This window comes from Mytilus californianus, unplaced genomic scaffold (assembly GCF_021869535.1).
Source record: "Mytilus californianus isolate M0D057914Y unplaced genomic scaffold, xbMytCali1.0.p SCAF_11, whole genome shotgun sequence".
Taxonomy (NCBI): domain Eukaryota; kingdom Metazoa; phylum Mollusca; class Bivalvia; order Mytilida; family Mytilidae; genus Mytilus; species Mytilus californianus.
Genome location: NW_026262593.1, coordinates 31,428,138 through 31,450,546, shown reverse-complemented (window position 1 = coordinate 31,450,546; position 22,409 = coordinate 31,428,138). Strand labels below are relative to the sequence as shown.

At 33.1% G+C, this 22,409-nt stretch overlaps 1 protein-coding gene across 1 annotated transcript; it reads left to right on the top strand.

Annotated features, from left to right (window-relative positions):
• Positions 1–780: 780 nt before the first annotated feature.
• LOC127719901 (Y-box factor homolog) lies at positions 781–20,979 on the top strand. Its single transcript, XM_052226254.1, has 6 exons — positions 781–949; positions 7,876–7,939; positions 8,413–8,446; positions 12,353–12,586; positions 16,519–16,887; positions 20,198–20,979. The coding sequence occupies exons 1-6, from the start codon at positions 892–894 to the stop codon at positions 20,294–20,296; spliced, it is 858 nt and encodes a 285-aa protein (XP_052082214.1). The 5' UTR covers positions 781–891; the 3' UTR covers positions 20,297–20,979.
• Positions 20,980–22,409: the final 1,430 nt, after the last annotated feature.

Genomic DNA, 22,409 nt, shown 5'->3' with positions numbered 1-22,409 from the left:
ATAAAGGGTATATAGAATATTTGTTCAAACAGGAACATATATTATATAGCATTGTTTATAACAAAGTTTCCAGAGGAACTTATGTTAGGAGGAACAAATATATGTTGACATAATCATATTATTACGTTCCATTGATCACTTAAAATGCTTGCCATTTTGGACAAAAAAGGTACCATCTAGCTTTGTAAGTGGGTCTCGAGAGTAAGTAGAAAAAATTTGGTTAAAAGCGGAACAAGGGTGCCGAGTTAATTACATGTACATCGGGTGTCGAATCAATCGGAGGTGCCGATTTTACTTTATAAAAATAAGGAGATGAGGTATGATTGCCTATGAGACACTGAACTATCCACCAAAGTTCAAACGAAGTGGATGTAAGCAATTATAGGCAACCGTACGGCCTTCAACAATGAGAAAAACCCATACCGTATAGTCGGCTATAAAAAGCCCCGACATAAAAAAATATATAACAAAACGTGCTGCTGATTTAACTCATTCACAAAGAATATAAATTATTTTAAACTTTAAAAATATACATTTCAATGTTTTAGTCACAATATTGATTTCGTTCTCATTTGCAGTAACATCTGCTTCATATCAACTAATTGATTGTATTACTAAATGTGAAACTTTTCAGATTGTTAATCAATAATTTCGTTTTGTTTAAAGATCCAGAAAAGGGGATTACTTAGTCAGTAGTCTATAATATATATTGATCAATATTTAAGCCAATCAAATGACAAGAATTATTCTATCGTCCAATCAAAATGATGGATTTCAGGATTTTTCGACAGCATGGGGGTGGCCATCTTAGCCCAGTGAGAACAAAGGGAGAAACAAGAAGTCCAACGGCCAACAGGACATTTTAACACCTTTTTACCATCAAGAGAGGCCATGTCCGACTCCGAAAAAGAACCGGAGACAACATCCGCCCCAGATAAGAAGATCATAGGTATTTTTTAATAATATTGAATTATTGGAAATGTTAGAAACGGAAAAACAATTAATTGGGTCATTTACCGCGTGGTCACCACGCTGGATTCCGTTCATACATGTTGTGCCGGTATTTTTTAGATCGTTGCTTCATTAAAAACTAGACTCATAAACTAACAAAATCATTAACTAGAATATAAATGCAAACTAGAACATTGCCAAATATGGTCGAAGGCATGTGTAAGACGTTTCTTTGTCCGACATCGATAAGATAACGACGTATATCCTAACTCTGTCCCAGGGTTCTCACAATGGTGCAAAATTGAACTCGTCCTTTAAGTTGGATAAAATCGACTTTCCCATGAATCAAATTTAATTACATACAGAAATGCATGTTTCCCACATTCACCTCAAGAAAAATCATTTGATACATGTAGCTCAATTTCATTTATACCTAACCTTGAACATGTTGAACATTATACAATTAAGACTGGTATTATTTCCACTATCATCTCAGGTTTTTTTGCAGTCTTGATGATTCCATCTAGGATATTTCATACTCCATGAATTATTTTAACATGGAGTTTGTTATCATAAACAATAGATGTATCCATATGAAGCAGTCTTAATGATTCCATCTAGGATATTTCATACTCCATGAATTTTATCATAGAGTTTGTTATCATAAACACTTAGATGTATCCATGTGAAGTAAAGATAAAATGCAATTAAAGGATCTCAAACAGGAGGGGGATATCTCGCACAGACGCATTTCATAAACTACGGGTCTTTTGCCTTAATACCTGTTCGCACTGGGTTTGTTCGCTATGTTTATTAATTTGAAAAGAGTATGTTAAAGTTTGTTAAAAATTTCGCCAGATATTATGTTGTATTGCTGCTAACAAATAATTATTTTCCTTTAATCTGCAATGTAGAGTAATAGGAATACAAGGTATTTAAGGCTGAAATTAAAATATTATTTGTTTGCAGTTTACCGACCGACCTTCGAAAATCCGCCTGACTGTGAACATTTTATTGCTTTTAATTTGAAGAAATTATTTTTAATACTTCTATCGACTCGATCTGGAATTTCGGGCCGTTTCCGGAATTGATTCCAAGTCTAGGTTAATTACATGTTTGAAGTTAGGTTTTTCTTCCCTTCCTGTCAAGTGTCATCGGACCCTTTAATGGTAAAGCACATGGAGATTGTTTACAGGTATCCACGAAGTCATGGAGGAGTACTTTATTCTGTCGTCTTCTGTCAATTTTAAGACAAATAATACACAGAAAAGTTTCAAAGTAAACTGTTTATACTGATTCAGGCAGAATTGCACACGGAATGATGTCTTCGATGATATCATTGACGATGATGCAGCGGATATTCATAAAACCAACACGATAACCGTTTCTGTCTCAAACAAATCGGATACAGAATCTTTTGAGACTGACTTTATGGAACAAATATCAGTGGTTCAACAATTCGACAGGAGCCTGAAGTATGCCATATTTTCTTTAAATCGTCGTGAAGACGACAAAGATGAAACCACTCCTCCGTGACTTCATGGATACCTGTATTTTGTAAACACGCCTATACGGTGGAAGGACGCATTTGAAATGTTAAATCAATAAGAAGCCACACAAACTACACAAAGATGTAGAGAAAATGAATGGTTGGCTTGAGAAATAAATATATTCTCTCTCTATCAAATCTATCTTCGATTGCAATGAGTATGCTCCTTTAGGATAAGGGGGGGGCTGTCCCACTCATTGCAATTATTCTCTCTCTTACAATATTAAATATACCCAAACTGTGTGGCCTGTGTGAATTCTTAGCTAGGAGCTATGCTGCCAATTTTTTATGCAGACAAAACATTTCAGTACAGACCATTTACTTTTAATTTTTGTTTGTTTTAATTAAAGCCTGGCATCAACATATCTTTCCAAATATAACCTTTATAACAGTAAGATGTCTAATATATTTTTTTTAAGTTGTCTTTTTTTTCAATTGAGGAAGATTCAATGGTTGATTTTTTTTTTTTAATACACTCCTAAATTGTCTTTTGAATCTTTAATATCTACATTTTTCTGATGCAAATACTCTACTCATGAAAACATTCTAGTAAAAATGTATATATGTCAATGAATATGTTTCTTTACAACAACTCTAGTCATTCCTTGTTTATTAGTGTTCCAGTACTTCATAATACCATAATTTTATGTCATAAATTGTATAATGACACTATGTTAAGTTTCAGTTTTGGTTAAAAAGGTGTTTACCTGAAAATGCCTGTTCATTTCATGTTGGTTTTCAGTGTTTGTTGTTTTAAAATGTTTTTTCCTCACAAGAAACTTGGTTTGTGTTAAACTGCTTGTTTACACTTTATTCTGGCTGATAAAATAAAATATTTTTCCTACCTACAGACCCTGCAGTCTGAAGGTACAGTCGGAAAACTGCAAACAAACATATTTTTAAGGTTGGCCTAATATAAAACAACTGATGACCATGTTATCTGCTTGTATTTATCTTTACTGATACATTTTAACAATTTCAAAACAATCATTAACCGTTATACCAAGATCCAATTCAAACTTTGCATCAAATACCAGTTACAAAAATGTATATCCTTACCACCAATTTACCAACTTTTATTTTAAAGACCACATGATATATAGGAAATGTGTCAAAACAAACTTAAGAACAAAGAAGCCAAGATGTGCACGAAAAAATCCCTTTCATCTCACTCTTTACAATTTGTACATCTTTGTTATTACTCATTCCAAGCTGACTAGTTTATTAACAAAAAAATGTTTCTTTCATTATTGAAACACCAAAGACAATTAATACTAAAATAATGTAGAAAGTCTTATAACAACAACACTGGAGGGACTGCTGCAGAAAATTTATTGATCGACATGTTTCGGTGCCTAGGGCACCGTCATCAGGACTAAAATACTAAAATAAGTGCATGGATTTTTCTAGCATTCCACAGGGTCCGGTATTCGGACCCATTCCCAATGGCAAAAACCCTACATTTTTCCCAATTTCTACATGTAACTGACGAAAAACAACATCGACAAACAATGGCTGACATAAACCGGAAATGTAGACAATTACAATACCGGATCAGATTCCGGGAGCGGACACTGCTAATTCTGGGTTTGCCGATCAAAAACAATAAATAAATTTTAAAAAATCTAGGCAGATGACAAAGGACGGCTATGAAATATAAACACTAGAATTAAAAACCAATAGGTCTATGAAAAAGAAAGAAGAAACAGAAAATGTTTAATACAGAAACTCAAATTTTTTTTTTGTTCACAAATTTTCATGTCAAAATCCAATAAAATGTAACATTACTTTTCTTATTCACTAAAACATGTTGATATAAGTTGTTTTTATAATGCTAACAAATAACTACAGATCAATGAATTAATTTTTTCTTCTCAATTTTGAAGGGCCAGTCAAAATCTGGAAGAGCAAGTGAATTAAAAGAAGTGTTAGCCTGCTTGGCCAGTTAAAATACATCTTATTTCTATCCCTGAATTATTTATATTATATTAACCATATTAACTGTTGCTGTCTTTGAAGATAAAAAAAGGGGGAAAAGTTTTGTCACATGTGTGCTTTAAAAACTACAATATTTTAATGCTAGATAAACTTGAGTTCCTTATTGTTAAGTTGAGAAAAGAAAGAAAGAACAGAAAATAAAATTATAAACAACAAAAAAAGATAATTCTTAATGAACTTAACACAATAAAACTCGCATCTGGTATATTAGTAGTTATCCCAATTTAATTGTAAATCGTGTAAACAAATTCCCAAAACTTGCCAGAGTCCTTTTTCCCAAAATGCCCAGATAAACCCCTGAAGTGAGATCAAAGACTTCATAATTATACATTGTACCTAAGCAGCATTCTTAATTACAATCAACAGTGTTTTTAAAATTAATTCTAAATAAAACAAATGCAAGAGTGGAGCCAATTAATGCTCCAAAACAAGCCATAATTTTTTAAATATTTCCATGTTTTTTCATGAACTTTGAGAATATATATTTTCTTTAATATTGATCATATAAATATCTTAATAAGTTTATTAAACCTTAATACCACTATATAAGTTTGTTTTAAAGAAGGGCGACCGACCTGATCCCCATTTCATGCAGGTTTTTTATCCCTCTCCAATACTATGCATAGGGGCATTAAGTGTGTCCCTTGACTGTTCCAGTTCAGTTCTGCACTCAAAGGAGTTTTCCTCATTCAACTTTTATGAAACTCGTACACTTGAATTTTGGCAGTGAGTGATTTACTGTTTTAGAGTTATGATACTGTATAACTTGGAAAATTGGAAATTTTTTCGTTTCATTACTAGCAGTGATATCAAATGCCCTCGAAAAAGTATTTTCACATATTTTAAGCTAGCTTGAGCAGGGGCATTGAGGTTCTCAGACACATTCTTCATTTATTTTTAACCAATTTGCATGAAAGTTGATAATGAATGAGCTTCGAGCATGAAGACGTAAACTGTTTACACCTCCACCAAAATAACCTTTTACAACCTGCCATTAAGTGTGTATGAAATATTTTGTCCTTTAATTTGAAAAGATTTCTTATGTATCAGATTGGATGGGTACTCCATTCAATCATAAAATTTTCTCTTTGAAGTCCTGTGATAAGATTCCATTACTTTTACAACATCCTTATCAAAACCACTAAAGATACAATGTAAGATGATTAACAGTTATCATTGTGTTATCAATAATCATGAAAATGCATAGACTAAAGTTCAAGGGTATGGGTATTGATTCCAACTAGTCAAGTGTCTTTTGTGCTGTCTGTTTAATATATTAAAGCAGGCCTCTGTGGTTGAAGTTGGAAGTTAATCTACTGTATCACTAGCCTGTGATGTTTTGAGTTTGATACATGTTTACCGGCAATAAAGTTGTCAGAGGAATCCTGCCCATGGCAGGTGCGTTAGGCCGCAATTAAAAATATCTTTGTTTCCCCTTACCCTACCCACCATTTTGGAAGTGGGTAGGTAGGTAGGCTTTTTTTTTTTTTTTTTTAGAGAAAATCCCTGAAATATATCTAACACACAGGAAAACACAGAAAAACAACAAATTGAACTTTATTGATACTAAAACAACATACTGTATAACGTAATATGCATGACTAGAAGACCTTACAATTTCAGACTAGAAAATGTTTGTAAATATCAATGTCTTTGTGACTTAGAGTAGACCACATATAAATTGAGACACGGTTCTATATTTTTCTTATACTTTTATTAATTCAATTGAAAATATAAAACCCCAACGAGACTGCTACCTAGTAACATTCGATGCAAAAAATATGTACACTTGTTTTCCATTTAAGGAAATACTAGAAGCCACAAACCGTGATCCAAGCGAGTATGACTACGCCTATTAAGGCTTATTCTAGAAAACTATGAATTTATTTTTAACAATAAACTTTACCATGAAACCTTGGGCGCGTCTATGTGCGGATCAGTATTCGCTGAGTTAGCAGACCTTACAATGTTTGTTAATTCTTGAACACATTTTACAACGCTTTCAACATAGAGAAACAAAATGATAATGATAGTTGAAGTTCACCTACGAATTTTCCTGTAATGAAACAATATTCTTAGACACTGTCATAATTATACAAAGGAGAAAGATTCTTTAACGAAGGCATAGTATGATACAAGACATTAAAACCAATATCAAACCAACTGAAACATAGCAATATCTGCACAGACACTGCTCACACCCAAAAAGTGTTTTCATTGAAAGGATTTATCAAGGGTGAAGTATTGAGGTATCTCAGAAAAACAAGCAGCAAAACTGATCTTAAAAAACAGTAAGAAGCTCAAACGAGGATATAAAATATCTGAAATCAACGATTTTTTTTATCAAACACAAAATACAGAAAGGGAAAACTTGCTAACACATCGCCCAGCGAAATGGGAGCAACCGCTAGTAATGTTAACAAAATTCAACCCATCTATACAGAAACTAAAAATATAATAATGAAACACTGGCATCTTATTTCACAAAACCCTGAATGTGTGACCATATTTAATCATCAGCCCATTATAGCTTATAAAAGACATAAGAACTTACAAGAACTTTAATCAAAGCATTAGCTGGTATAGTCATCTCGACTTTTCACAACACAATATGATATTGATACTGAGCTCGAAAAAAATCAACTACTATTTTATCCAAAGACAACTAGTGTATGGTCCAATATCACATACGAAATGAAACAAAATAGCATAAATAGCACGCCAATATACAACTTATTGAGTCAACCACTGATAACGGCGAACTCAGGGATTTACCACAATTTGGGCACAAACACGGCAGAAACACCAGGCCTAACATTTAAGCTCAAGGGTGAGCTCGGATGCGCAATCGTAACTACTCGGCCATTCTCGCTACGCATTTTGTTATTGGAGGCGTAGCTAGAAAGGAAGAGTAGTTAAGATTGCTCGGATGCATTTATTTAAAACATTATTCCATTCCAATTTCAGTATCCTTGCATACGTTGTTTACCCTTTGCTGCAAACACACGGGCGACAATGATTTCGCGGAATGTTGAAAATACGGACCATTCAAGGAAACGAAATTAAAAAAACGAACTTTTGAGCGAAACGAAAAAAAAAAAAAACAACGTGATTTTCGAAAAAAATTATTTCAGTCGGCGGATTTTTGGAGGGTCGGTCGGGTAAGGGGAAACAAACTTAATTTTAATTTTGGCCTTAGACTAATCTAAATTGACTAGGACTGTCGTCTTCCTGTTGGCGGTCATTGGTTTTCTCAGGGCACTTCTGCTTCTTCCACCAGTGAAAAACTGATTGCCATGAGATATCTTATAGTGCTAAAAAACGTTAGAACAACTTTTAATGAATCAATCTTTTAATATTCTATATTCTGTTTTCAGCAAGCAAAGTAAGTGGAACAGTAAAATGGTTCAATGTAAGAAGCGGATATGGTTTCATTAATAGGTAATTTGTTTATTTAGCCTTTTATATACATGTACATTGTACCTACAAAACATAATTACATGTATATAAAGGTTTATTCAAACATTTTAAAAAACAGTATTTTAAAGGTTAGAAATCCATGTACAAATATATATATAGCAGGAAACCAAAACTTTGAAAACTTAAAATGAATTGGGATTACATGTTAGTTGTAAAATTACTTTAGGACAATTAAAAAAAATCACTTTATAAATTGTAAAGAAACAAACCACGTCTGAATGAAAAAGATAGGAAGATCTCTTGGCTTTAAGGTCACCAGTTCCAAGGTCAAGTTCATAGTTACAAACTATAGACCAAAATGTCTCTTTAAAAACAATGCTAACTACATGTAGTCAAAAATGTACATGTACAATCACATTATTGAGAAAACAGTCGTACTTGACTTTGCCAGCTGTCTACCTGTTTTATTAGTAACTCTCACTATTTCTTTTCAGAGATGACACAAAAGAAGATGTATTTGTCCATCAAGTAAGTATTTAGAGACATGCATACATGTACAATGTATCTGGTAAAGTGCTATCTTTATTCTGTCATTCAGACTGCCAGCCTGTTCAATCTGTGCCAAATTTTATGTAAAAACAAATATAAAATCTATGTATATGTTAAAATGCACATTTAAAAAAATGTAGATGAAGTGGTGTTGATCAGAACAAAATTATCCAGTTGTTGATTTTTTTCTATTTAATGCATAAAATTTTAATATTCAAAGAAAAAAGTATCTTAAAAAAATGGAAACCTTTTAATTGATATCTCCATGTAAATGTAAGTAATGTCTTGAAACAATTCAAAATATCCATTTTGTACATGTACACACTTTTTTTGTACAATTTTCTGGATTATTGGACAACAAAACTGCATTGTACAATGTGACAGTATAAACAAGTAACACAAGAAAAACTCTTCAAATTCTTACATTATTTCAGTATGAATGAAAACCAATTATAATCAGAGATTACTGTTCTATTATAATTTCAATTAATTTATTATAATTTTCCAGTGGATTCACTTTGCATAAGATTAACGATTTTCCACTCTTGTAATGGTGATTTAATCCTTCCCACTTCAAATGGAAATTGTGAGTCATGAATTTTATCATTTGAACCAGCAGGTTGCCATTGCAGACAAGATAGATATGGATAGGGGTTATTAATATATTTTGTCATGATATCAATATATTTGTGTTATATACATACATGTATGTTGCAAATGACTATAAATTATGATTTTTATACGACCGCAAAAATTGAAAATTTTTTGGTCGTATATTGGTATGACGTTGGCGTCGTCGTCGTCGTCGTCCGGCGTCGTCCGAAGACACATTGGTTTTCGCACTCTAACTTTAGTTTAAGTGAATGGATCTCCATGAAATTTTACCATAAGGTTCAATACCACGAAAGGAAGGTTGGGATTGATTTTGGGGGTTATGGTACCAACAGTTAAGGAATTAGGGGCCAAAAAGGGGCCAAAAATAAGCATTTTTGTAACTTCCAGACAATAACTTGTGTGTAAGTGTATGGATCTCTCTGACATTGTACCACAAGGTTCCATATCACAAAGGGAAGGCTGTAATTGATTTTGGGGGTAATTGCCTCAAAATTTTAGGAATTAGGGGCCAAAAAAGGGGCAAAAAACAAGCATTTTTCTAGTTTCATGACAATAACTTGTGTGTAAGTGTTTGGATATTTCTGAAATTGTACTACAAAGTTCCATATCACAAAGGGAAAGCTGGAATTGAGTTTGTGGGTAATTGCCCGAAACGTTTAGGAATTGGGGGCCAAAAAGGGGCCAAAAATAAGCATTTTTCTAGTTTCCAGACAATAACTTGTGTTCAAGTGTATGGATCTCTCTGAAATTGTACTGCAAGGTACCATACCACAAGGGGAAGGCTGGGATTGAGTTTGGGGGTGATGAATCATAAGGGGGTTCAAAAAATTTGGGGGGGGGATTTTTTTTTTTTTCTTTTTTTCCTTTTTTTTTTCTTTTAAAATTTTCCATTTTAAGTTGGTTATTTCTGATTAATTTTTAAAAGCAAATAATAATGATATGGTAGGAGATACACACCAAACAGGATGTGTAAATTATTATATAATAAGTATTGTGCAATAGCAAGAAATTTTCAATTGCACAGTATTGCACAATTGCAAGAAATCTTCAATTGCACAGTATTGCGCAATAGCAAGAAATCTTCAATTGCACAGTATTGCGCACTAGCAAGAAATATCCAATAGCACAATATTGCACAATAGCAAGAAATTGTCAATTGTACAGTATTGCACAATAGCAAGAAATATTCAATTGCACAGTATTGTGCAAAAGAAGATACTTCGTATAAATTGCTTATTTCTTGATCAATTTCAATGGGGTTTTATTCTTGAATTCTTAGGGTTCTTTAATATGCTGAATCTAACCGTGTATTAAGTTTTTGGATTTTGGGCCCCGTTTTTAAATTGGTCCACATTGAGGTCCAAAGGGTCCAAAATTTAACTTTGTTTGATTTCATCAAAAATTGAATTATTGGGGTTCTTTGATATGCCGAATCTAACCGTGTATTTTGATTCTTAATTTTTGGTTCCGTTTTCAAATTGGTCTACATTAAGGTCAAAAGGGTCCAAAATTAAACTTAGTTTGATTTTAACAAAAATTGAATTTTTAGGGTTCTTTGATACGCTGAATCTAAACATGTATTTAGATTTTTGATTATGGGCCCAGTTTTCAAGTTGGTCCAAATCGGGGTCCAAAATTAAACTTTGTTTGATTTCAACAAAAATTGAATATATGGGGTTCTTTGATATGCTGAATCTAACCATGTATTTAGATTTTTGATTTTTGGGCCCCGTTATCAACTTTGTCCACATTGAGGTAAAAAGGGTCCAAAATTAAACTTTGTTTGATTTCATCAAAAATTGAATTCTTGGGGTTCTTTGATATGCTGAATCTAACCATTATTTAGATTTTTTATTTGTGGACCCGCTATCAAATTGGTTCATATTGAGGTCAAAAGGGTCCAAAATTAAACTTTGTTTGATTTCATCAAAAATTGATTTATTGGGGTTCTTTGATATGCCAAATCTAAACATGTGTTTAGATTTTTGATTATGGGACCAGTTTTCAAGTTGGTCCAAGTTGGGGTCCAAAATTAAACTTAGTTTGATTTTAACAAAAATTGAATTCTTGGGTTTCTTTGATATGCTGAATCTAAACATGTGTTTAGATTTTTGATTATGGGACCAGTTTTCAAGTTGGTCCAAGTTGGGGTCCAAAATTAAATTTTGTTTGATTTCAACAAAAATTGAATATATGGGGTTCTTTGATATGCTGAATCTAAACATGTATTTAGATTTTAGATTTTTGGCCCAGTTTTCAAGTTGGTCCAAATTGGGGTCCAAAATTAAACTTTGTTTGATTTCAACAAAAATTGAATATATGGGGTTCTTTGATATGCTGAATCTTACCATGTATTTAGATTTTTTATTTTGTGGGCCCGCTATCAAATTGGTTCATATTGAGGTCAAAAGGGTCCAAAATTAAACTTTGTTTGATTTCATCAAAAATTGAATTATTAGGGTTATTTGATATGCCAAATCTAACCGTGTTTTTAGATTTTTAATTTTGGGTCCCGTTTTTTAAATTGGTCTACATTAAGGTCCAAAGGGTCCAAAATTAAACTTAGTTTGATTTTAACAAAAATTGAATTCTTGGGGTACTTTGATATGCTGAATCTAAACATGTGTTTAGATTTTTGATTATGGGACCAGTTTTCAAGTTTGTCCAAGTTGGGGTCCAAAATTTAACTTTGTTTGATTTCAACAAAAATTGAATATATGGGGTTCTTTGATATGCTGAATCTAACCATGTATTTTGATTTTGGACATTGGACCATAATAGGTAAATTAAACAAATTGAAGTTCTTAGACCACATTCTTTCTGTGTCAGAAACCTATGCTGTGTCAAATATTTAATCACAATCCAAATTCAGAGCTGTATCAAGCTTGAATGTTGTGTCCATACTTGCCCCAACTGTTCAGGGTTCGACCTCTGCGGTCGTATCAAGCTGCGCCCAGCGAAGCATTTTATTTAATTATGAAAAAATAAATTGAGTAAACCTTACAATGATATAAGAAAATGGGAATTAAGTGTGGGAAATTTTACAAATTATGATTTACCTGTAACAATATGCATCTTCTACAGATTTCCATACATGTAAATGTATGCAGTTCCTATTGTGAATGCCTGATCCATACTAAGCATTCGACAAATTCTTTTTGAAGTAAGTTCTATACAAATCTCCAAATTGAATTTTGGAATTTGTCATTTTCTAATTTGAGAAAATATTAAAACAAACTGGCTTTTCATTTGTGAGGAATAATTTTTCAGACGGCCATCGTAAAAAACAATCCAAAGAAGTACTTGAGAAGTGTAGGTGATGGTGAAACTGTAGAATTTGATGTGGTTGAAGGAGAGAAGGGAAATGAAGCCTGCAATGTGACTGGTCCAGATGGGGAACCTGTCCAAGGAAGCAAGTATGCTGCTGATAGACGTCGTTACCGAGGTAGAAGATACTACAGAGGTAGAGGTGGTGGTGGAGGTCGTCGCTATCCTCCAAGACAGGTAATTTAAATTTGTATTATACAAACTTCTTGAGCAAATCTTTCAGAATGAAATATCAAAATACAATCAGAAATTCATCTTTAAACAAATTTTCTTGTCTTGTTTCTCTTTTCTATATATGATTTTAAGGCCAAATAAAAATATATGAGTGGTTCCAGTAATGTCTTGAAAAAAAGTGAATTGTAAAAATCTGGAAAAAATCTTGCTTTCACCCTGTTTTTATTCGTTATTATACACGCCCCTACTGGAAGTTACCTATTTTCTATATGTTTGGTTGTGAAATTAACAGACATGTTACATTTTAGCTCATTTTTTGCATTTTGTGAAGAATTTGTTGCATTTTTAGTGGTAATGGATACTTCCAACAAAATGGGATCTTTCAAAACATTTTTTCAGAATTGCAAAAAAAAGGTTCTAGGGTCGGTCCGAAAACTGTAACAACACATACCTGTATTTGGCCTAATGATTATATTTTATGATAAATATTAAAGTAAAATAGTTACATGTATCTATGAGGGAAAGTGCGGCACTGATCAGGCTTCTACATCATGTACATGCAATGGTGTATAACACGTCAACCTTGGTTGTCGGAATCATTCGTAGCAGGCATATTCATGGTAAAAATTGCATTTCAGGAAAGCAGTACAGTTGATATATACATGTATTTAATAAATTCAAATGGCACTCCAATCTCTGACAGCTATTTGTCAAATTGAAATCCTTTACTGGCTATAAATAACCAGATACAGTGTAAACAGTTGTCTCTGATAGTTGGATTTCCCTTATTATCCTGCCAAAAAGCACATGGCTGTCAAAAAGTAAACACACTATTGTTGCATGTGATCATTGTTTGTTTGCAACATAATTGCTTTTATTGAAATAATTTGTATATATATATTCAATTTAAGGTACAGTCAAGCATTTGCATTTATTGGATAGTTTGCATGCAATTTTTGTCTTGCCTTGACGGAGTCAAAAAGCGAGACATATGTATGCTGTTTCTGGCGGCGGCGTCATCAACAATATATTAGTTTGTGATTAGGTCTAGTTTATGGTGAACCACTAGTGGTAGGTCAATGATATTTGGTGTGCAGTTGAATTAGCATTGGCACATCTCATTACCATGGAGATTATTTGGCCCCGCCCCCTCAGTCATGGTTTATTGACTTTGAAACTTTGCTTAGTTTTCATGTATTAGTTTGTGATTAGGTCAGTTTATGGGGAACCACAAGTGGTAGGTCAATGATATTTTGTATGCAGTTGTATAAGCATTGGCATATCTCATTTCCATGAAGATTATTTGGCCCTGCCCTGTCAGTCATGGTCTATTGACTTTTAAACTTTTGCTTAGTTTTCATGTATAGTTTGTGATTAGGTCAGTTTATGGGGAACCACTTGTGGTAGGTCAATGATATTTGGTATGCAGTTGTATAAGCATTGGCATATCTCATTTCCATGGAGATTATTTGACCCCGCCCCTGCAGTCATGGTCTATTTCCTTTTAAAATTTTGCTTAGTTTTCATGTATTAGTTTGTGATTAGATCAGTTTATCAGGAACCACTAGTGGTAGGTCAGTGATTGGTATGCAGTTGTATAAATATTCGCATTTCTCAATTTCCATGGAAATTATTCTGCCCCGCCCCTTCAGTCATGGTCTATTGACTGAAACTTTTGCTTAGTTTACAAGTTAATGTTTGTGTTTAGGTTTCTTTAAAGGGAATGACTTATGAAAAGTCAATGGTATTTGGTATGCAGTTGTATTAGCATTGGCACATCTCATTTCCATGGAAATTGTTTTGCCCTATACCTTTAGTCATGGTTCATTGACTTTGAATATTTGCATAACTTACATGTTAAAGTGTTGTTATTTTAATTTCAACATTTGCATTTTCAAAATAACAAATAGGCGAGACATATCTCTGTGTTAACAGTTTATTTAAATAATTTTCAACTGGGAGAAACTTGGCCATCCGACCTTGTTTACCCATGAGATTGAGAGATAATGTAAATAACTGCAGTCTCCCATTTAAGTTAATATTTCCTATTTAGGCCGTTTTTTTTCATAAACTCTTTGGTCTTCAATTCTGGAGTTATTTAATTTGGACAGTTTGGCCTTAGGAATGTACATTTGTAATTGTTACAAATCTTTCCATTTTAGATCATTTTAACTTCAATAATTTATGGGGCTGATGTTTTTAATAATTGAAATTTCGTCGTCAATGTGACTTATTACAAAAAATATACTTGGACCAATCAACATGTGATGAGAACTCTCAAAAACATGACTTGATTACTTGACAAATCAGAAACACGCGCAGCGAACTCTCACAAATGTGACTTGATATTTAGACCAATCAACACAACAGGATCTCAACCAAATCAAATAAGTTATTTATAGTCACAGAACTGAGACGGTGAAAACACCGGACATACGGACCAGAATTGACATACAATTTGATGGACCTGTGTCTATTTCATCAGTCAGTTTGTCTAGTTATCCTTTGACGTGGGATTTTGGTGTATAGCAACCACTAAAGCATGTGGGTGCAACACCACTAGACAATGTGCCAGTAAAAATCAAAATACATTCTGAAAGAATATTAGCTGGGCATTAAATCGATATTAACCTGACTTTGCAAGCGATGACCAATCCTTATATAGCATATTTTACCTCTGCTTATTTCACACAGGAAAAATTTAACATGATGCTTAATGTATGATATTTTTCTTATTGATTACAATACACCTTATCGCTATTCCCGCTTGACCCGAGAATCTGTCCCGCTCAAACTTTTGACGTCACACAACAATCACTTTTCCATTGTGGCGTCAGATATTTTCTATTATGACGTCAAAATTTTACGGGAACTTGTGTGATGTCCAGTAATGGCGGACAAATAGCGATAAGGTGTATAGTTCATGGATACATTTTTTTATAGGATTTACGAACTAAAAAATCTATTTTGATAAATAGTTCAGTGGATACAGATTTCTCAATAGAATTGACAAACAAAAGTCCATATGCAATGTTCAGATAAATGAAAAATGTGTTATCATAATCCAAATATAAGATAGTGATTACATAATGTTTGTTTACATTATTGACAAAGCTATGTAGTTCTATATTGGCCTGGTCTGAACAACTAATCTGAAATTTTTTTATCTGTGTCCTTGTTCAATTTAATTCTGTATGTTTTTTTTTTGTCTTGAAATGTACTAATCAAAACTATATCAGCTATTCTTTTAACTTTAATTACATTTTATTTAGATAACAACAGTAAGAAAGTCATCGTAAATCCGCACCCACTCCATCATCCCGACCGGTCGAATAGTTGATGTGGTCAAACTTAAAATGAAAATATAAACAAAACAGCTGATTGTTTACGTTATGTTCATCCCATGCATCATAAAATTATAACTCAAACAATCGCCTGGTTCCATTTTTAATTGTCTACATTTTAAATTCGTAGAGGTACAAAGTCAATGATGTCCTTATTAGATTCAATCATGAACTGTATTCATACACTGTCGTTTCAAAAATGTGCAAACATAATTATGAAATTCAAAAAAATGTCCGCCATTAAAATTTTTATTTCGATCAATGGGAAATAACTCGAAATGGTCTTGCTAAAAGATGAATCACAGATTGGAATTTAAATTACGGCAGGGAGTAATGAAATACTATGGAAAAAGGGCGTGCCACCAATTTTTTTCCAAAAAAGGGCAGGGCATCAAGAAAAAAACAGCAGGGCCCAATACCACGCCAAAACCTCCTGTAGGAAACACTAAATAAATACCTTGCAGCTTTGTACTGACCAATCCATGGTGTCTGTAGAAGTATCAATTAACTAAGATTAATTTTTTTATCCCCATTTTTGTGTGAATAAGAATTATTATAGCAGTGAAGAAAAAATATTGACCTTTATTTCAGAGACAAGATGATGAAGAAGGTGAAGGTGAAGAAGAGGAAGAAAGAGAGGGCGAAGAACGAGAACATCGTCCTGCCAGACGTCGTCCATTCTATCGTGGATTCAGAGGAGGTTACAGAGGTGGATATGGAGACCGTGGAGGATATGGTCCACCCCGTCGTGGTGCTCCAAGATATGACATGGGTGTGGATGGTTACCGTCGTAGACCATTCTACCGAAGGTATTACGGCCCACCTGGTTACTATGGTGGAGGGCCACAAGGAGATTATGATAGTTATGGAGGTGGAGGTGGTGGTGGTGGTGGAAGACCTTACAGAGGACGCGGTAGAGGCAGAGGGAGAGGAAGAGGAAGGAGGAACTTCAGACGTAGGGTAAGGCTGATATGTATTAAAATCATCTGGTGAAGATATAAATACATGATTAAGATCTTTACGTCAGGATTAGATTGCATGTATTACAAGTTTAAAACACTACTATGGTAGTGTGAGAAAAGATCTGTAAATTGAACTTGAGGTAAGGCCAAGAAGAAAAAGATGCGTTTCAGGTCACCCGACCGACCCTAACTTTTTTATACCAAAAAGCAGAGGTTTTACTACAAAAACTGCTGATAAGACAGACACTGCAGCTGATTTGTAGGTTAGCTTCTGGAAATAATTTGTAGTTTAAAGAATTTTTCACAAAACTTTACGGCTGTGTAATGAGGACTCTTATTATGTCCATGTTTGGCCTCTTCATCCTCGGAAGACTTGCAATCTGGTTATGACAAACTAAACTATCATTTCCAAAACTTTTAATTTCGCTTTCATCAATATCTGATTGCATAAATTCTTTACTTTCGCTATACGATTTGATCAATTTTTCATCCATCATTGTTTTAATCACACATTCTGAACGTTTAAAATTCATCTTTATTAAATGTAAACACACCTTTTAAAGAAAAGGAATGTATGAGTTAAAAGATTATTCATTTGTATAACCGTAGTTCATTGGTTTATTTTGGGATTCCCCAACTGTTTTGTCCAATCTTAAGGGTTTTAGCAGTGGTATATTTTACTGAAATCTCTGTCACCAGGACTGCACAGTGTATGTTTACAGTGGATCTATCCATCACTGCAGACAGAATGATAATAAAAAACCATGTATATATCCGTCAGTGTTAGATAAAACAGTTAAGCATATTCCAAAATCGCTGTGATGGGGAGAAAAAGCTCTTCCTTTAATGTGTTCCAAAATTTCTGGGTCTAATTTGCTTTACTTGTAAAAGATTTTTTGTGACTGTGAATGACAAATGTCCTGCTTGTTACTAGTGTCCTCTCAGTTTGTTTGATTTTTATTTTGGGGGGTGGGGGGCTTAAGGACTTATAATGTTCCACATGTTCAATATAGGCCAAAAAAATAGTTTTTTTTCCGGTGTCCCATATATTTATGGATATTTGGTAAACAGTCAGGGATATAACTCTATAGAGTTATAAGAGAAAAATAACATACATATGTTATTGTGGACTAAAAAATCAAAAAACTGTGATAACATATGTATGTTACATGTTTCAAAGGGCAAATATACATCATTTGTTTTGTTAAAATGTATTCAAGTTCTATTGATATTATCATTGTCTTTATGTATACTAAACTTTAGAAAGACATAATAGTTCATAATATGCCAATCATGCATAGTACACCTATGTTATTACAGAAAAAATATGCCTGAAAAGGCTGAAATAACTAAAGGGTGTTATTACAGCTTCTCTACATCTCTTCAAAGCCTTTGCTCAGACATACATCATACTTGGTCACAATGTATTTGAATTTATTGTAAGAAATAATGGTCAGAGCATGTAATGAGGTTCTGCGCAAGCTTCCCAGTAATTCCCAAGTGTCTCATACAAAAAGTTATATGCCTTTAATAACTAAGCCTTGTTATTACAGCTTACTTTGTCCCTTAAAAGCCTTGCCTCATTGATTTACCATGGTTGATGAAAAATGTATTAATTTAATTGGAAAATTAGTTATCAAGGCTATGTATTTAGTTTCTGTGCAAAGTTTCAAGATTTCCCCAGTGCCCACTAAAAATAAAAATGTTTGATTTATTTAACAAATAACAAACATACAGGATGGTATTTTTGTTCGAGCATATTGTTTTTCTTTAATTGTTTAACATTTCTTACCGATATAACATGTTACTTTTATTATTCTTCCCTTAGTTTATTTATTTTGTATTCAAAATTATTTATTTTGTAAAAATATTTCCTTTCTCTATTGGTACTGTACAGGTATACCTAACAATAAAATTATTTTCATTTACCTGTGTTTAAAGTTATTGCAAATGGATGGTATTTTTGTTCGAGCATATTGTTTTTCTTTAATTGTTTAACATTTCTTACTGATATAACATGTTACTTTTATTATTCTTCCCTTAGTTTATTTATTTTGTATTTACATTGTGTCATAGGTCAAATTTATTTGTTCAGTGTATGTTCAATGGTGTTAATATGTCCTTTGATTGAGTTAAGCTATTTCAGTTGATATTTTATAGTGTGTCTTTCTATGTTGTGATGTTACACTATTGTTTCAGAAAAAGGGTGAAGGTTTGGTACCATTAAAACGTTTAAACCCGCTGCATTTGTTTGCACCTGTCCTAAGTCAGGAATCTGATGTTCAGTAGTTGTCGTTTGTTGATGTGGTTCATAAGTGTTTCTCGTTTCTCGTTTTTTATATAAATTAGACCGTTGGTTTTCCCGTTTGAATGGTTTTACACTAGTAATTTTTTGGGGCCCTTTATAGCTTACTGTTTGGTGTGAGCCAAGGCTCCGTGTTGAAGACCGTACTGTGACCTATAATGGTTTACTTTTATAAATTTTGACTTGGATGGAGAGTTGTCTCATTGGCACTCATACCACATCTTCTTATATCTATGTATGTTACTACAGATTTAGAAAATTGAAGAAATAAGGAGTAGACAACTCATAAAAGTATCTGTAATAACACATGTATGATATTTTCTTTAATAACCCTATAGAGTTATATCCCTGACTGGTAAAGTGCAGTTAAAGTCCAGAAAAATTCCCTATAAAATTGAGATTAGATCTTTTTTCAACTTCCTTCCCTTATTTGTTTAACTACAGGCAGGAAACCAGTTTATGCATTTTGTGTCGCCTTAATGCCTTGCATTTTAAGTAGATTGCTTCACTTTAGGATGAAGACATCATTACATAATTGATTGCTTTCTAAACATTAAGGGGCAAATATTCTGTGCATGCTCGGGATGAGAACCAAATCATACAATAAATAAGAAGAAAAGAATAGGATATATTCTACAAGTCATTTATTTTTAGACAGTGTAATGTAGACAAGTTAGAAGATGTATCATAAAAATGCACTTTTAAACTCGTGACCAGTGTAAGTGAAACCAGAATCTAAGAATGGTAAAATATGTCAACCATATTTATCTGATTTAATGTTGGCCCTATTAATTGGTAAAAAAAAGTTTGCTGGCAAGGGTACCTGGTTAGTGGTACTTTTACCATTCTTAACAAGTTATTTGTATTGCCTTAATTTAGAAATATTCATAAAAGGTACAGAGAAAAAAAAAGTACCTTCTAAAATTCTAAAAGTTCCAGTCCACATAAAAGATAACGAAACCCCAGAGTTTGAAATAAAAAGATGTTTGTTTTTTTTCTTCAGAACAACAGCGGAGGTAGGAGAGATGAAGACGGCCAGGAAAATGGTCAGAATGACGAAAGAGATAGTGGAGACCAGGGCAATGCTGAGAAGAGCGATTAGACCTATAAATAGATAATGCTTTATAAGCAGCTTGTAAATTATTTTGTGTAACTCTGGTGGACATGGCCATGTATTTTGTTGATAAATTTCAATTGTAACACCATCTCATTCAACTATGCAAAAAATGTTTTAACAACTGCCAATTTTTTATTGTACTAAAAAAATAGAAAAAAAAAAGAAAAAAAATTGAAAAAAGATTTATACTACATAATAGTGCTATAAAAAGTTTGAACAAAAGAAATCCGATCAAAATTTTAATGGGCCCAATTAGAAATTGACAACCAGTTTAGAAGATGAATAATATTAAAAGGTTTGAATACCTAAATATGTTTTTATTTTATAGGGAGAGCAATACATTGATTATAGAGCCAAATATATTATAACTAAATGTTTTGATAGAAACTATAACATTTTTAGAATTGCATGAAATCATGACTTAGAAAGTGTTTTAGACCTTAGAACAATTGTTAAAACATCTGGAAAGAGGACCAGCGACTCTTTGTGTAAAAGATACCATGAATTTGTCATGATATATTTGACACAAGTTGACTGACCTGGTGTTTTTATACTTTTTCTTACAAATGAATTTTTTTGTATACTCTTTTTACTACCAGGTTCACCACCAAAAAAAAAATTAATGAATTCAACTTGTGGCTAAAGAATAAATGCAACAAGTGAACAAATTTGTTTATTTCATTTTTCAACAAGGCCCTAAAAAGAATTTTGAACTACCTAGTATGGCTCATGCTAGCCTGCTTGTCTTGATTGCAGGAGGTCAAGGGTTTGATCTGCAGCCAGGTCAAACTAAAGGCTTTAAAACTGGGTATTGCTGCTTTTTTAAGTACACAGCATTAAGAGCAGAAACTGGTCCTCCCCGAGTCAGAATGATGTGTCTGGCCCTGCTAGAGTGATTGTTTCCCAGTGAACTAGCAGGTTAAAAATCCAGCTCTGAATTTCTTGGTCTTAGCAAAAAGCAGTTACATATTCAGTAAGCATCAACATGTTCTCATCCTGAATATGCATTTAATTTGTCACTGTATGTTAGATGGCTACCCATCTTCATCATAAATATACTTCTGTGATTAGGTTTACCTTACCATTTCTTGTTTTACCAGAAAAATGATGTTCCCAATGGCTTTTTTGAGGAATGATTTATGTGCATTTCATACTAAGTAATAAAGATTGAGGGTTGATAGTTCCAGGTATTCAAAATTGATTTCAGAGGTAATAGATTGAAGACTTTTTAATTTTCTAAAGTGTAGGTCAGGTGATAAAATTACTCATAGAAGTGGAAGGTCTAGGACTTGAATTACAAAAAATAAAGATCTACCTTTAGAATAATTTGGGAACATCTGATATTGGTTTATTTGAACCACTGTAGTCTGCCTGCAGTGAAGTCCATTTCTTTTGTTCAAATGTCAAGTTGGCTGTTGCATGTTTTTATGAGGAAGTACGATATTTTGAAAAGGCAATCGAAGTATGGTGTGCTTTTGTATTCATATAACATGCATCTCAATTCAAAGCAAGTTCTAAAGACACTTTCATCCTGGTTAGATATGCTATTGTTTACAGACCTATTGAACCCCCATCAGAATTTAAAAAATCATTTTCTGCTCTAATTTGAAACAAACTTTATTATAAACAGCTTCATTTCTTTTGATAAGTAATTAAATATTCTTCTTGGAATCAATTCTTATTCCATTTTAAGCTCACGTGTCCTTCAGCATTAACTTTTTCAAATATCTTCTCTGAAATTAGTGATCCAATTTCAACCACACATGAGGTTTATAATCCTTATGTTATCTAGTATAAAGTTTGGCCTTTTCCCCAGTCAGTCATGAAAACATGACCACCATGGCTAAAAAAAGAAAGGGTAAAAGACATTAATTGTCTGGCATCTGAAAAAAACCATAAAAGATGGAAAATATCTGACTAGAGCAAAAATGCCCAGAATGACATTTTGCTTATTCAAGACAACTTTGGCCTTTGATCCAACTGAACAAGGGGTGAAAAATTATAGCTCATTTCTTGTGAAAGTTAGGTTTGAAACCGGAATAACTTGAAAACAACCTAAGGAAAAAGAGCGCTAAGATATCTGTAATAAGGTATTACG